The sequence below is a fragment of the Typopeltis vanoorti genome, chromosome 10, assembly GCF_054136105.1.
Source record: "Typopeltis vanoorti isolate ZY-2024b chromosome 10, IOZ_Tvanoo_1.0, whole genome shotgun sequence".
Lineage (NCBI taxonomy): Eukaryota > Metazoa > Arthropoda > Arachnida > Uropygi > Thelyphonidae > Typopeltis > Typopeltis vanoorti.
Window position 1 is genome coordinate 54,602,199 of NC_143558.1, and position 17,595 is coordinate 54,619,793.

At 34.9% G+C, this 17,595-nt stretch overlaps 1 protein-coding gene across 3 annotated transcripts in view; it reads right to left on the reverse strand.

The window, feature by feature from the left end:
• The window catches only part of LOC150102422 (uncharacterized), a 251,333-nt gene that overhangs the window by 89,929 nt on the left and 143,809 nt on the right, over positions 1-17,595 (reverse strand). For all 3 annotated transcript variants that reach the window (XM_090399784.1, XM_090399785.1, XM_090399786.1), the window contains exon 6: positions 10,114-10,212. In XM_090399784.1, the coding sequence (XP_090255910.1) occupies positions 10,114-10,212 (99 nt within the window). The remainder of the gene's footprint in view (positions 1-10,113; positions 10,213-17,595) is intronic.

A 17,595-nucleotide genomic window follows, 5' to 3' on the forward strand; every position in this document is an offset into this window, starting at 1 on the left:
TTTATTGAGGTCTCTTCAGTGGGAGCCAAGCTCAAATGGAGATACCAGGCAGAAGCATTAGCAAGGTCATCTCCACCTATAGGAGTTGCCAAACAAGTTGCCCGGTGTTGTACCACCTTACCCCAGTCCTGAAGATACTTTCAGGTGCAAACTTTGTTTGCTAACACTTGGATAAAGGATTAAACTAAATTTATTATAGTCTAACCAAGTGAAAAATAAACTTTCAACATCTTTCTCTAAATCCAGAGTAATTTAATAAAAAGGTGGCACACCGTTTGGCAACTCCTATAGGTGGAGATGACCTTGCTAATGCTTCTGCCTGGTATCTCCACTTGGGCCTGGCTCCCACTGAAGAGACCTCAATAAAGGTCAAAACTAGTCTGGGTAGTGGCCCTTCCCTTAATGCATAACATTAATCATATCCGCAAGGAGATGTGTTTTGCATTATGGGAGATACTGAGATAGGAGTGATGTTATCTTGCTCCACCTTTGCAACGAGTTGCCAGTGTTGTACCACCTTACCCCTGTCCTGAAGATACTTTCAGGCGCAAACTTTGTTTGTTAACATTGGATAAAGGATTAAACTAAATTTATTATATATTATGGTAAATTTCAATTATGGTTATAAAGTTATACAATCTCAGAATTCCTTAGGGTAAAACTGGAGGATCCAAGCCTTAATTCTGATTAAGATGACGTCCACTGCAGCAAAAATACATGCATACAGTTTGTTGAAAATCTGAACTTGTTTGAAGGTTCCAATTCTGAAAGATGGTTAGTGGCTAGCTGCAACTGTCACTCTCATATTGCAAGAAAGGCAAATGATGGTAAAGCCATCCAAACAGAGGACATTAATAGTTGGAGAATATTATTCTATTATTAAGTTAACTTTGCTAGCAAGCAGCATGACACAATACAGAACTTTGTAGGAATCTCTCTCTTCTTGGAAAAAGGGTAAAGAGATGGTTGATCCTACTCAGACTTGAAAGACTCAAAGTTTTTGATGAAGAGAACAAGGTTCTCTCTAAGACCAGAATTGCACAAGTTTTTCAATATCCCAAACTGTGTTATACACTTTTTTCCCAAATCAAAAACAATACTAAATGCTTGCATTTAAAAATAAATACATCTTTCTAATGGATGCTTCCAGTAAGATTAAATGATCTGGTGTAGAACTCCCCACCTCCATCTGAAAGCATCAAATGGAGGGGGGGGGGGAGTTGTTGCTCTCCAGAAACCATACCTCCGTCTTTTCCCCAAGATTTTGCACAACTAGCTGGTAACATCTTAGTACTTTAAATCTTCTATTTGGATTTATTGATCAAGTATTTTTTAGAACAACTATGTTATACCAACTAATTTCACCAACTGAGGCTGTTTGCATCTTCAGGGTACATAACTGATATAAAGCTAAAAACTGTTACAGACTATAAACCAACCAATTCCAATTAGATTTGACAAAACATAACGCATACAATACATGCATAGCACGTGTATGATCTCACTTGTTATTTAGGGACGTTCTATAATTGGCACTATAATTCAGTTCTTGTATGTTTAGAGATCTATTGAGGGTCTTCCAGATCTCGGGCAAGATAAATCCTTGGTTCCTGTTAAGATTTTGTACAGAACGGGCAACTGTTGTGGCTTCTATAATTAGAATCGGTTGATTTATAATCTGTAACAGTTTTTAGCTTTAAGTGCCTTATATGTACCCTGAAGATGCCAACAGCCTCATTTGGTGAAACTAGTTGGTATAACATAGTTGTTCTAAAAAATACTTTATCAATAAATCCAAACAGAAGTCATTTCCATAGTTTTTGTGGTCAAGAAAATAACATTTTAACTTTAGATCTTTACCTGGCTTTGGAAAGACAATGACTATCTTTTGCCAGGAATCCAGAAATTCATTCTCACAGAAACTTCATTGATAGAAACTTTCAACGTGCTTTCTTCTTTCCCAGACGGACTCTTTTAATTTCTTGCATCACCATGAGGTTCTGATTTTTCTATCATGCAGACAACTTCACCACTTGCATCCCTAGATGAGTCAATCAATATTTTCTTCAGAATTTGCACTGAGATTCCAAAGTTTGGTCTTGTTTTCAAACGCTTTCATTTTTAATTTAATAATATTTGCATAGTCGCTGACTCTACAGTTCACTCGTAAAAGTTACTTGAATATAATTCTTTTTAAATCTTTCTTACATATTTTTCTTTTCAATATGATATTAATTTTTATCCTGCTTTACACTAAGTAATGATCACTTACTATTTCAAATACCATGTATATTTTTTTATCCTGAACTAGTGTGAAAATATTTACTATATTATCAGTGATAAGAATTCTTTTCTTTTTTCTTCTAACCATGTGAATTGGTGCACATCTTTATGTCAAAACATGGTGTTAGTGATTACCAGTCCATGTTCTGAAGAGAAATCCAACGGATATTTACCATTATTATTAAGTTTTGCCCTTTTCTCCAAATTTTTCAAAATATTTCTGTATACATGAAATTCATTTCCTATCCTCCTTGTTCAGATCTAAAAATATTTCTCTCTAATAATGGCTGTCATGCTGCCATGACAGCCATTATTATCTTCCACTTCCTGTATTATTGACAAATGGCCATGTGCTGCAGAGATTCACAGCTGGACTATGATAAGCATTGATAACCAAGTAATGAGAGAACAATAAGAATACAGATAAGAATCTTTGTTTTGGTAAGTTTTTGTAAGACTTTTCAACTGGAATGTTATTATTATTAACACCAGACCTCCATGGAGTCTAAAGATTCATGGGAGGCAAACACTGTTATAACAAAGCTCATTAAAACCATGTATCTGCATTCACCACAATATCAGGCAAAGCATTCTACTCACCAACCACTCTTGATGCAAAGTACCTACTTCTTATGCACCTGCTTATGTCCGCTTGTTCTACCCCCCCCCTACTCTATGAAACATTTCTTACACATTAACCTGGTAACAACCCTTTACTAACTTAAATGTCTCGGTCATATATATATATATATATATATATATATATATATATATATATATATATATATATATATATATATATATATATATATATATATATTCTCTCTCGCTTTCTCTCTTCCTCCTATTGACAACACTTTGCAAACTGCATTCCCTCAATCTATCCTCATATCCCAAAGATCAGTTACGATCTTAGTCAGTCTTCTCTGGACCCTTTCCAACATATCCTCATCACCATGAAAACCAGGGGACCAAATCTGTGCACAATAATTCATATGAGGTCTTACACAATGGAACCAGAACATCTTTATTAAGTTAAGGTCCTCCACATCATTGCCATAATTTGATGTGATGTCCTCACAACTTGCGTAATGCAACCTCTGAACTTCAGATCCTTGTCCATCATCCAACTCCAAGGTTATCACCTCAACTTCCTCCACCAACTGTATGCTTTGCATCCCATTGTGGCCTACCAAATTTCAAAACCTTGCACTTGGCAACAATGAATTGACAGTTCCATACTGTTGCCCACTCATGCAATCTATTCAAGTCCTCCTGTAAGGCCACAATGTCTGCTTGATTCCTCATCACTCTCCAGTTTTGCATCATCTGCATATATTTGTATATCACCAGTTAAATCTATCCCAATATCATTAACCCCTCAACCAGCCATGGCGTCTATAGTCTTCTTGTAAGGCCATATACTACTTTAACACTGCACCTGCATATATTACTTTCTGATACCTATCTGACAGCTAGTTGATGATTCAACTCACTAGTCTGTTATCCAATCCAATTTCTTTCAGTTTATTTAACAGCTTGCCTTGTGGCAGTTTATCCAAAGCTTCTGCAAAATCTAAGTATACCACGTATATGCATCTCCCTTGTCCAAGACCTTGTTATAATACATAATTAGTTAGTAAAACATAATCTCCCTTTCACAGACTCATGCTGACACCACAGAGAATACTGCTGTTAATAAGAATCTAACGATTTTTGTATCCTAGTTCTCACCAATCTCTTCAGTATCTTAACCAGAACTTCAGATATACAGATTGGTCTATAATTTGTAGCCACAGCCTTATCACCACCTTTATGCAGTGGAACAATTTTACCTTCTTTCTATTTCCTTGGAACCTGTGCTGTTGTAAGACTCTTATTAAATAGGCATGTCAATGTTACTGCCAATCCCCTGGAACATCCTATTAAGACACATGGTGATATGTTACCAAATCGTATTGCCTTATTGACATCAAGCTTATTTATTTCCTCATATACCTCCTGCTCGCTCACAATCAAGTCATCCTTTCTTATGTTCTCTACACCTGAGTACTTCATGATTTCACCTTGATGAGAATAAAATACTCTTATAAACTGTTCAGTGAATACTTCAACAATGTCTTCTACAGCAGTTACAATTTTACCATTATACACACTGGACCTTAACATCATCCTACCATAATCATTTTTTTCTTCTCCTTGTCACGTATTTGAAAAACTCTAGGGTCACGCCAAAAACTTTCTTGGCGTGATATGCTAATTCCCTGCTCATGCTGTAGATTTGCTGTTCTTACCAAATCAGTCAGCTTGCTGGCCTGCTCTTTATACTCCTCATGCAAATTATTATTATTATTACTTGACACCTCCAGGGAGTCCAAAGACTCATCGAGCGAGGGCATCTACTCTATCACTCTCTATCTCCACCATCCACAATATACAATGAACCACTACCACTAGTATTTTCACAGACAATCACAAACATCCAAACCCACGGCGGGATTCGAACCCGCAGCCTTTTGGCTGGAGAGCGGATATGCTAACCACTCGGCCAACCAGGCCGAGTATCATTATTGCTATCATTATTTTTGTGCTGCCTTCACAGCATCCTCTTCTTCCAAACGTCATGTTAAATTCCTTTATTCATCCATTTGACAACTACTTTATTCTGTCTTTTGATCTTTGGAATATATTCACACACTGATATTAAATATCTTTTGGTCAGTTCCCACATTTATCTCCTACCCACATAACACGTCATTCCATGCTACAGCTCCACGCTGTCTCCTAAGTTTTTCATGATCACTAGCCTTACTTCTAATTTTTTAGGAAATAACAATGTAAACTAAATTATTAATTATAAAAACTTTAATTAATAACTACCTATATTTCAGCAATTTTGCATTGCTGTCTTCAGTGATCATAAAACAATGATATGTGCATGCAGGCACTCAGACTAAGCAAATAAGGCTGAAGAAAGGCAACTGGAGTCTGTCCTAGAGTCCTAAAAGGTGCCCCTTGTGGGCTAAATTAGGTTGTCTTGGCCATTCGGTGATCTTAGAATGTAAACTTCTCAAATTTGGGACGGTCTCATGCACCAAATTTGTTAAGGTTTGGGAACTTTTTCAGAACTGAGGCTGATTCAAGGAATAATTTTTCACATTTGTACTTGCTGCAGTGCAATAAAGTGGTCTCCTTTAAGCGTATTCTGTGGTGGGGTGTCCACCCCAGAATCAGCAAGTCGACACCCCACCACAGAACAAGGATTACATCTGGTTCCACCAGATGTAGTCCTTGTGTTCGGATATCCTGATATTGGCTGTCCTGCCTGTTTTGGCCGAAGCAGGACAGTTTGCAACTGCAAGTTACATGGTACACTTCAGGTAGATCTAGGGGAAGTGGCTGGTCTTTGGTGGAGTGGATAAGAGATGCCAATTTCTTATAGGTTAGTCTGTCTACTATATTCCATAAATCTTTTAGAAATGTTCTGCACTAAACTTGCATCATATTCATAGAGTTGCCTTTTTCTGCTAACACAAAACAGGTGTTAGATATCCTATCTTGCAGAAGTGCTAATGAAGCTCTTTTGTAAACAATATTGGATTTTTTGGTTCTAAAGTGATTTTTCATTCTCAGAAACTTTGAAATAATGTCATTATCTCTGCATCGCTTGAGAAAATCCAGTGTGTGTTGATAAATCTCTTTTGTTTAATATGCAGCATTTCAAATTTGCAGAAGTTAATAGAAACAGACTCACCATGAGTACATTTTAAAGAGTTGAAATTTCCATGGTTGTTGTATCTATATTTCTTAACTAATTACTGCCAAAAACCATATAAAAAAGTAAAATACTTATAAAATAAATGAATAGTTTCATACAGCCCTATTGTACTACTTCAGATTGAGACAAAACACGAATATAAAGAGGTATTTACAAAGATTTCTGAATTACAAACTTAGTTTTAATTCATTAAATGCACAACAGATGTTGAACGTGGAAACAGAATATCATAGGTGTGGCTCATTGTCACAAGATATAGCATACCTTGTCTCATATCCTAATTCACCAATATGTCAATCCTTTATGTATGCCACCCAGAGGTGATTTAAGATTACACCTTGGTTTCTGTTATGCTGGGTCAGACATTGCATCATCTCACTTGCTTCCTTAAATTTACATACATAATTATGAAATTTTATGTACAGCATTTTAGTGAGTTGCCAATTAACTGATGGTTTTTGGTGTGAAAGGCTAGTCCAGATTTATATGCCTGTTTCTTCTCACATCTGAAATCCTTTTTGATGGATGTCTCCAAATTGTTATCTGCCCAACGTAACAATGTAATTGCAAAAGATTTTGCATACTGCTTCATAGGCGGATGAGGTTGTTTTGGTGATCTTAACATCATGAAGACTTTTTGTAGAGGTTGAAAGGCATCTTAAATTTATGTTGTTGTTGTAAGATTTTTGCCATTTTGTCTAACATTTCTGATATAAGGTAGGGAAACCACACCTTTATAGTTGTATCATTCCTACATTGAACATTTTTTTTTTATGTTGAGCCCATACACGAGAGATTGGTTGATGAACCAATAGTACATTAGTAAAATATATGGATAGTGGGTTGGGAAAGGAGGAACTTGTTTACATTGGATTTAAATGACTGTATATTGTATTCCTTGGGAAACATAACAGAGAGAAGACTGTGTTCCACAATACAGCAGTTGCAGGGATGAAGGAGGAAGAAAAGAAACCTGTTCTGTGGGTTTCAAGGGTTATTGAAAGCATTGTGAAGAGATGTTGAACAGCAGCTGCATGTGTTGCAATGAACTTAGTACTAAGTGGAGGAATTATTATTATTACGGTCAACTCCAGGGAGTCAGACTCATCGAGGGAGGCCCTAAACATCATGTCCACACAACTATATGACATTCTCACAGTATCTATCATACCTTGCCTTGAACTCACTCGCCGTCATAGCACCCACAACAAACTCTAGCAGCTTACCCCACTCATCTACCACTCTAAAAGTAAAGAACCCAGCTCTAACACCCTTGCTAACCACACTCTTGCCCAGCTTCCATGGGTGTCCCCTAGTTCTCCCACCACCAGTCCTGATCTCAAAAATATCCTTTGAATTAATCCTATAGAAACCCCTTTAGCAATTTGAATGTCTCAATCATGTCTCTCCCCTTTTCTGCCTATCAACTAATTTCTGCAACCCACAAATCTTCAACCTGTTCTTATAAGGTTCATTCCATAGACCTGCTATCATCTTGGTCACTCGCCTCCTCCCCATCAAGAAGAAACCTAGGTGACCAAATCTGGGCACAATAGTCGAGATGAGGTCTTATCAAGGCTCGGTACAGAGGTACAATAACTTGCTTGTCTCTGCTCGTCAAAGTAATTTTCAACAACCAAGTGAGTTGATGAGCTGATTTAGCTACTTTTGCAATATGCCCCCCCTAAGCTTCATCTCCCTATCCACCAACACTCCCAAGTCCCTGGCCTCATCAATCTTCTGGAGTACAGTTCCACCAATGTGGTATAATGCTGCTAATCTTTTCACCCCAAAATCCATAACCTTACATTTTGTCACATTAAATTGACATCCATTCTCCTTAGCCCAGAACTCCAATCTATCCAAGTCTTCCTGCAAGATTTTGACATCTTCTGCATTCACTATTGCCCTACCTAACTTTGCATCATCAGTGAACAAATGAACTGTTCCTCTTAGATCCTTCCCTATATTGTTGATGAACAAATTAAACAGCAGTAGTCCAAGAACAGAACCCTGTGGCACACCACTAGTCACAGGCCGTCTTTTGGACTCTACTCCTGAATAAACTACTCTTTGATATTTCTCCATCAACCACCTACCTATCCATCTCACCAACCCTATATCCATTCCCATATGTTGTAGTTTACAGATTAGAATTCCATGTGGTATCCTGTCAAATGCCTTAGCCAGGTCCAGCAGTATCACTGTAAACCCATTACCCTTATCCAGTTCAGCTGTCACTGTGTTATAAAACTTGAGCAAGTTACTGAGGCATGATCTACCCTTCACAAAGCCATGCTGTCCCCTGTACAGTATCTCATTTTCATCGATCCATTCCTGTATTTTTCCCTCGACTTCCAAGACCTCGACAACGACTCCTGATATGCTGATCGGTCAGTAATTTGTAAAAGTAGGCTTGGATCCTCCTTTATGCAGTGGAACTATTTTCCCCTCTTTCCACACCTTCGGGACTAAATCAGACCTGAGACTCAGATTAAACAACATGGTCAAGGGCACTGATAATTCTTTAGCCACTTCACGTAAGACCCATGCCTGTATATCATCCAATCCCACAGATGTATTCACATTAAGGTTCTGTAATAGACTATTCACCTCCACTTCATTCATCACAATTTCCATATAAACTAATGGTTCCTTCATTTTTTCAATGTCACCACCGATATACTCTTGCAAAGTGCTCGCTCAGTAATTCCACTATATCGACTGATTCAGTGACCTCCTTATCATCGTCATTCCTTAAAATCATTCTTTGGACTCTACTCCTGAATAAACTACTCTCTGATATCTCCCCATCAACCACCCACCTATCCATCTCACCAACCCTATATCCATTCCCATATGTTGTAGTTTATGGATTAGAATTCCATGTGGTATCCTGTCAAATGCCTTAGCCAGGTCCAGCTATTGATCTTATTTCAGAGGAACATTTCCCATGGAAATATTTGTAGAATATACATAGTGCAGAAACAAAACATCTGTACAAAAGTTAATTTAACAGGAAGAGATCAGAAAAATACTGTCTGAATTACACACAAAAAAATCTCTTGGCTCTGATGGTATTTTCCTCCAGTTGTCCTGAAAATTTGTGCACCAGAACTGACCAGAGGGATATAAAGAGCATCTGGAATGGTTGAGGGAGGGGAGAGGGCATTTACCATCGTCAGTTATACATGCATTGAAAGCAAAATGAGAAGCCAGGAGCTTTTTCTGTAGGTGATGATGCATGGAGCCATCTGAGTATGATAGGGGTGGGAATAGTGACAGAAGTTATGGCCAATTGCATTGGTGAGAAATCAAAAGGCTCAGCTGCCATTTGGACAGCCTGCTAATTTCCAACTTTTTGCTCTTTCAAACTCTGTTTTGGAAACATCTGTTTGCATGCTGAATGAATTAAAAAATAACAATTTGCAATTCAGAAATCTCTTTACAAATATCACTTTATATTTGTGTTTGTCTCGACCTCAAGAAGTACATAATAGAGCTGTACAAAACTAGTAATTTATTTTATTTTAATGAAATATTTACTTTTGAATGTGGTTTTTGCCAATAATTGATTAAAAATATAGATACAACAAACCAAGGGAATATCAACTCTTTAATCATCACTATCATTTCATCCATAATCACTCCCCCAGAAAAACATTCCACTAACAGTTTATTCTACAACCTTGGCTTAAAACAGCCACTCTTCTCGAAGTTTTACTCCTTCTTCTTAGAAATGTATTCCTCAGTCCTTCATTCAATTCTTTGGCTGTTCACAATTCCATATGTATGGCTTTAAACCAGCTTCCAATCTTGTCTCTTTCTCACCCTCCCTTTCCCATTCTAAAATTCTATATTCAATTTTAAACTATCATGTGGCATCATTTTTTTTCCCCAAGGATCTTCAGTTCCATCATTTTCAATTTTGAAATTATCATAAAATTATTTAAAAACAAAGTAAAATGCAAAAAACTTATTTTGCAGATATTCAAACATCTATAAAATATTTAGAGATGTTTAAATTTACTAATTATTTGCTAACCACTCACTTGTTCTTTATCTTTAATTTTTCTCCATGGAAGTTGTCCATTAACAAATTCAACCAGCATGTAAAAAAGAGACCATAAATCATCATGCCGACCCATTTCCTAGATAACATAAAAGAAATTTTATAAGTTGCTGAGGTAATACAATTAGCAGCAAATTTGCAATTCTTGAAGTGTTCTCCTGTCTAAAATGATTCTTGGATCATAAAATAATGATGATGATGATGATGATGACGATGAACAAATAAGAAGACTTCAAGAAAATGATATGCAGAAGTATGATTTCATACAGTATAAGGAATAAGATGCTTCTAGAAACACAAATTTCTTATATCTATGATATATATACCCACAGGTAGTTCACGACTTTACAAGTTAATTCATTGCTACCATGCACTTGTAAAGCACAAATTTATTTCCCATAGACATAATATTAAAAACAAAGATTACATTCTCAACGATGAAATTTGACCAAAGTAATGTTCATTAATACTGGAAACTTCTTTAGTACATAAACATGTAGACTGCATGGAATGCGCATTTTTTAACATCCTTCAAATATTTTTCTTTATCCTTTAAAATTTTACACACAGATGAATTGCTTAGGTAATATTTTGTACAAAGATCGTTAACAGTCATTCCATCACCACATATGAATTTGATCTCATTTGGTTTTCAATGTTATCCCTCTTCACTTTTTATTAACACTGCTCTCTATAAGATTACTTTGTTTTGGCATACTGTACAGTATTAATAATCAAGATAAATTTGAAATAAAACATTGATAATGAACAGTAACACGACCATTCTTTATAAAATCAGTGAGATCCCATAGTCTGCCTAAACAAATGCATGCACAGTAGTACTGTACTCTAATGCTATCTTGGTGAATGTTTAGCATTAATTTAATGCAATGAATGTTCATATTTTCAATTGTGTTGATGGTTGAAAAAAATGAATTCTCGAACCTGGGAATTGTGTGTCTGCAAGAGAGATTATATAAAACTACTCAAACTGAATGCTAAAATACTAAAGCTGTATGACATAAATTGAAACTTAGGTGTAACTATATATTGTTCCACATAAGTTAAAATCAATGGTCAGAACTGTTGATTTTCAACTTAAGATGTTAGCCAAGGTGTATGCTATTATCCATTGCTATCTAAGCTATTCAACTCAATTATTTTACTTTATATATGATGCTACACTGTTAAATAAACCCTCTTAGAAGTTCTGAAGGAATCCCTAGCTAAATTTGTTAAATCATTGTGATACTTGCATACTAATGTTATCTGGTATCTATGATAATAGAAATACAGAAAACATCAAGTGCATTCTCATTAATAAATATATATTTTAGTTGTATGGACATAATTTTTTGTGAAAATGATAAATTAAATATAGAAACAGAGTAGTAAGGTTTAATAATAGTAAGGCTGATGTAATGATGGACCCAGGTGAATAAATACAAGGGTGGTCTGAAAAGTTCTCGGCCTAACAATGAAAAATTGAATTTATAATTTCAAAATTATTTTTATTTTTCAACATAATCTCCCTTAAGACTAATACATTTATTCCAGTGATGCTCCAGCACCATTATCCTGACCCTGTAGTGGTTCTCAGTAAGATCTGCAAAATACCCCTCTACAGCTGCAATCGCCTCTTGATTCGAAGAAAAATGCTGACCAGCGAGGAAGAGTTTTAATTTTGAGAAGAGATAGAAGTCAGAGGGAGCCAAATCTGGGGAATAGGGTGGATGTTCCAATAATTCATAGTGCAGACCCCATTTCCAAAACACCTTTGCGGGCATGTGCATTGTTCTGAGGAAAGATGATTTTCTTCTTCTGCAAACTAGGTCTTCTCTCACGAATTTTTTTGTCTAATCTGGTTAAAAGATCAGAATAATATTCCCTGGTTATTGTTTTCCCTTTTCAAATTAATTAATAAACAAAATGCCTTTAGCATCCCAAAACACCAATACCATGACCTTTCTTGCTCATGGAACCGACTTTGTCTTCTTTGGCACTGAACAACCGGCTTTTGTTCACTGTTTTGACTGCTGTTTGGATTCTGGTGTGTAATGGTGAATCCAAGTCTCATCCATAGTAATAAATTGATGCACGAAATCAGTTTTATTCTTGTTAAAATGCTCCAAGCACTGTTCAGAGATTTTCATGCGAGTGCATTTTTGATTTGCTGTGAGCAAGAACGGCACTCATCTTGCACACTTTTTCATTTCCAATTCTTCATGCAAAATATATCCTACACATTCTTTTGAAATACCTATAGTCTCAACAATTTCATGCACTTTGACTCGGTGGTCATCCAATATCATGCACTTCTTCAATGATTTCTGGTGTTGTTACACTTTTTGGACGTCCTTCACGTGGATCATCTTCAAGGCTGGTACAGCCATGTTTAAACTCGGCAGCCCATTTCTTAATTGTCAAAAATGAAGGATAAGAGTGCCCATAACTTTTATGAACTTCGAATGAATTTTTTATGGCGTTAAACCCTCTTTTACAAAGAATTTTATAACCATACAATACTCAATTTTATCTATTTCAAGGATACAGACAACACTTTTGCTTCAGACAGCTGTATAAAAAAAACAGTTGATAGAATGACTTGCATGGATGGTTATGACAGATGTACCAACTTAGAAAAAAAAAATCTTGCCGATAGTGTTGTCATGTATGGTCAAAGTCGAGAACTTTTCAGACCACCCACATATAAAATAATTTATTACTTGGGTGAATAAATATATTTTACATATACAAGAATAAATACATACAATATATATGGAGCAAGCAAAAATCAACAAGACATGAAGCTAGCATTATACTAGCTTGTATAATGCATCTCTACTCCCCTATGGGTTCAAACCCACCGCTATACAGATGTTTGTGATCTATGCAATGGTCATGAATTAGTTGATTTTTATCATCGATCATTCTTCTACTGTAGACTTGCGCACTCAAATTCAAAAAGCTTAAAAAAAATTCCTTTGGACTTTATGGAAGTATTTGATTATCTAATTCTTAGTCCACATGCGGCAATAGGTTTACAGCCTTCTTTTGGATAAAATTCAAAAAAAAATTATTATTACATGACACCTCCAGGGAGTAAAGACTCATTGATGGAGGGCACCCACTCTACAACTCTCTGTCTCCACTGCATCATCTACACCAAGGGTCGGCAACCTGCGGCCCGTAATAGGTTGACCATACTTACATGGCATGTGGCCCGTATGTTGAATTATTTAAACAATGCATTTTATAATATGAATAATAAATTAAAAACAATTTTATACCTATACTTTGTGATATCGCTGTGCAACTTGGCACGAGTTAACTGTGTGATCATCATGAGTGAAGATAACAAAGGCAACTTCATCTGACGACAACCGAGATTTCGGTGCACTTTTGCAGTAGCATTCCTGGTCCGTCTTTGAATATAATTCAATAACATCAACTATTATTTTCAGAGGATGTATGTTTGTTAAAAATAAATTCAAAAATGGGTTCAAGAAAACATAAAATTGCAGATGTAGGAAGAAGGTTTAATGATGAATGGAACAACAAGTACTTCTTTATTGAAAATGGGGGTATTCTATTTCTATCAATGAAAGACGTTATGGATATCGTGATGCAACTGTAAATTACATCCGACGCAATGGCCTGAAACACCGCCAATTTCAAGAATTCTTGATAGAAATAGAATCAGAGTATAATCAGAGAGTTTACATGAAGAAATAGATATTTTCATGAGGGAACATGAAAATACTGCTCACAACTATCAGATAAAAAATGGATTATGTCTCTTGTATTTACTGTAGATATAACAACGTACTTTAATGAATTTAATGTGAACCTGTAGGGCCAAGGTAAATTACTAGTCGAACTGTTTTCTGACATAAAAGCTTTTGAAAGGCAAACTATGTCTGTTGAAGAAACATATGGTGGAAGAAAATCTACATCATTATATATGTTGCAAATCTGCATCTACAATTGGATGGCAAACACAAAAGGAAACTTTTGTTGGTATTATTGAAGATTTACAAACAGAATTTTCAACAAGATTTGTGGATTTTCATAAAAATAGCATCAAAATGCAATTATTTTTGAACCCTTTTAATGTCGACATTGATGACGTATCAAACCAACTACAGATGGAAGTTTTGGAACAGAATGAAACATTGAAGAACCTATTTTCGTTAGAAAATGTTGAAATATTTTATCGATGCTTAGCAAAAAATTTGAAGGTTTAACCAGTTTCGCAAAGAAGATGATGGTCGCACTTGGAAGCACACATATTTGCGAACAAGCATTTTCTACCAAGAGTTTTAGAAAAAATAAATTTTCTTCTCGATTGACTGATGAACATTTACATGCTTCGATTCAAATTTTCTAAGAACAATCACAAAAGGCATAATAAGCAGGGAGACACACATATTGTGATCTATAAACTATATTACTTTGTTTTTACGTGATAATAAGTTTTCAATAAGTTTCATTTTCATACTTGTTTCATATCTCTTACTTTAAATATTTCTGTGTTTTTTTAAAAAATTGATATATTAAAAATTGATAAATGAAATACAGTGGTATCTCACTAATCCGAACCCTCCAGTAATCCAAACTGTGGTTTGAAAGAAAAAAAAGTTTTATTTATTACGTAATTATTATTTTGTGTGCTATTATTTTTATTTAATAATTATTATTTTAACTATTATTATTTATTTTATTATTATTACAATACAGTATAACTACAGTGATACACAAAAAGAGGAAATTCAAAATATGCATAATTTGGTTAAAAATGTAAATCCAAATGTTGAAATTTCACAAACAGATATTACAAAATGGATTATAGGTAGAACCGAAAGTGAATTCAAAATCAAATCAGATGCTGAAATTATAAATATGATGCTACAGAATGAATTAGAAGATGATGACGATAAAAAAAAAAAAAAAGTAAAACACGAAGAGGCTGTTGACAGTTTTAACATGTGCATAGGATGGGCTAAGCAGAATGATGTGCCACAAAATTTTGTTGCTAATGCAGCGCTGAGAAACATTAGAAAAAAGTTTAGCTTCCAAGAAGTAAAAGAAAATCAGTGACTTTTTTACAAAGAAATTAAAAAAACTTTTTTTTGTATTGTGTACAAGAAAGTGATATTTTTTATGCAAATTAAGTTATGTACTGAACTATGCAATTTTATTAAATCAGAATCCCTCAAACAATACAGTACATACAAGCCAAATCTTTTACTAAAATAAACTTGTGTACTGTATTATTTTTTAAGTTTTACATTACAGTACAGTAGTTTTTTTGTCTATCAGTTACTTCATTTATTTATGGAATTAAATTGATGTACCATTAGAATCTAATTATTCATTAAACAGAATGGAAGATTAGTAAAAACAGATAGTGTCTTAAACGCTAGTTATTGTTGTCTCTTGAGGAAAAATTCTCTAATCCGAACTTTTCGCTAATCCGAACGAGCATGGTTTTTATTAGTTCGGATTAGCGAGATATCACTGTATTTTTTTTCACTCACTATTTTGTCTTAATTACACGCTTGCGGCCCAATTATTAAAAATAAAAGTTGAATGTGGCCCACGAGTGTGAAAAGGCTGCCGACCCCTGATCTACACCCACGGCATCCACTGCCCACCACCACCACTAGCAGTTTCACAGACAATCACAAACATCCATACCCATGGTGAGATTCGAATTCACAGCCTTTTGGCTGGAGAGCGGATACGCTAACCACTTGGCCAAAAAAAAAATAATTCAAAAATAATATTCAAATAAAATTCAAAAATAATTTTAAAATATAATATACAAAAAAAATAAAATAATCAGATATTAGAAATATAATTTGATACAAGTGAATGAACCAACTTTAACATACGGATTTGAGAGTTAGAAAAAAAAATTATCTGGAGACTGTACAGATATGGGTTCTGAAAAAAATTAGAATAATGAAGAGATCAATAGCAGCACCATGTTAAAAACAGATATAAGAAATATAACTCGATGTTATAAGTTTACAAAAGAATGGGTAAACAAAGCTAATCTAAGGTGGTATAATTACTTAAACAGAATGGAAGATTAGTAAAAACAGAGAGTGAATACTCAAAGATACAGAATAGTAGAGTTAGGATGGCTTAGAATATAGAAATAGTAAATCAGAGCAAGAGTGAAATCACAGCCCTGACAAAAAAATGAGATCAACTAGAAAGAAAGTTGCTGGCAGGAATCTGGTAATGAAATAGGAAGTGTGTTGGACTATCATAATATCTAGTATATCCCCCTAAGGAATACATCAAAAAATAACAATGATGATAATTATGCAAAACTGCAGGGGGGGGGGATTAGAGTTATGAACCTGAAGCTTCAGTTTCATAACTCTCTGCACTGTGATTCTGGTTGCTGGGTAATCCTCCTTGATCATCTGTGTTTTCAATCTATATTTTTATATTTCAATACAAATTTTGAAAGAGATAATATGGAAAAAGATTTAAACTGGTGAATGTTAGTTTATGTAATAACATCCTTTGCTATCTCAACAGAAATACAACAAAAAATTAACACTACCAGTAGAAATAATAACAAAATGATAAAATTATGAAGTATTAGAATGCACTTATACAGTTGAAAAGAAATAAACTCAAATAGAACACTTAAACTGCAAGCATATGACAATTAAACTATTAACTGCAGGAACTCTATCTACAACTATTAGAATTCAAAGAAATACCTCAATAGTTACAAGTTTATGAAACAGAGAAATGAGGAGCATTCGTATTTTTGAATTAATTACTAGCAAAAAGTACACAAAAGAATTTTTACACTTTAATAAAATGACTAACAATATAAAGAGGTATTTCATTTTTCATTTGAAGGGAAGTTAGTCAATCTCACATGGAGGTAGCAGGTTTTTTTTTATTTTTTTTATTTAGGAAACTCTAGTTTTTCATCCAGCATACAGACAAATCAGCCTTCAGAACACACGCAATTTACAGACAAAATATACTGTTGGTGGTGGTGGAGATGGGCAGTAGATGGCGATGATAGTAGTTGTGTAGGAGGAGTATTAAATACTATGATATCCTCAACAGCTGTCTGTAACACAACATCTCAAAAGCAGCTATCCTTTCTTATCTGACTTCTTTAGGTTCCAAGTGTCACATTCACAAGTGGCTGTTAGAAAAACAACTACATCCAAAATCCTCAACTTTGTCCCCATGGAGATAGATCCATCCTTCCAGATTTTTACACATTTCTGACAGTTGTTTTAGCCATTCCAAATCTTCTTCTGACATCTTCTGAACAGCAATTCTTCACAGTAATAATGGATCCTAAGTACTCAACCTTGATGACTTTCTCAAATCTTTCTCCATTAGGGTATACTTGTTTCTCATGAGCTTCCCTGTTTATGTTCCCCTTCGAGAACGATATTCTTTGTCTTGTTAG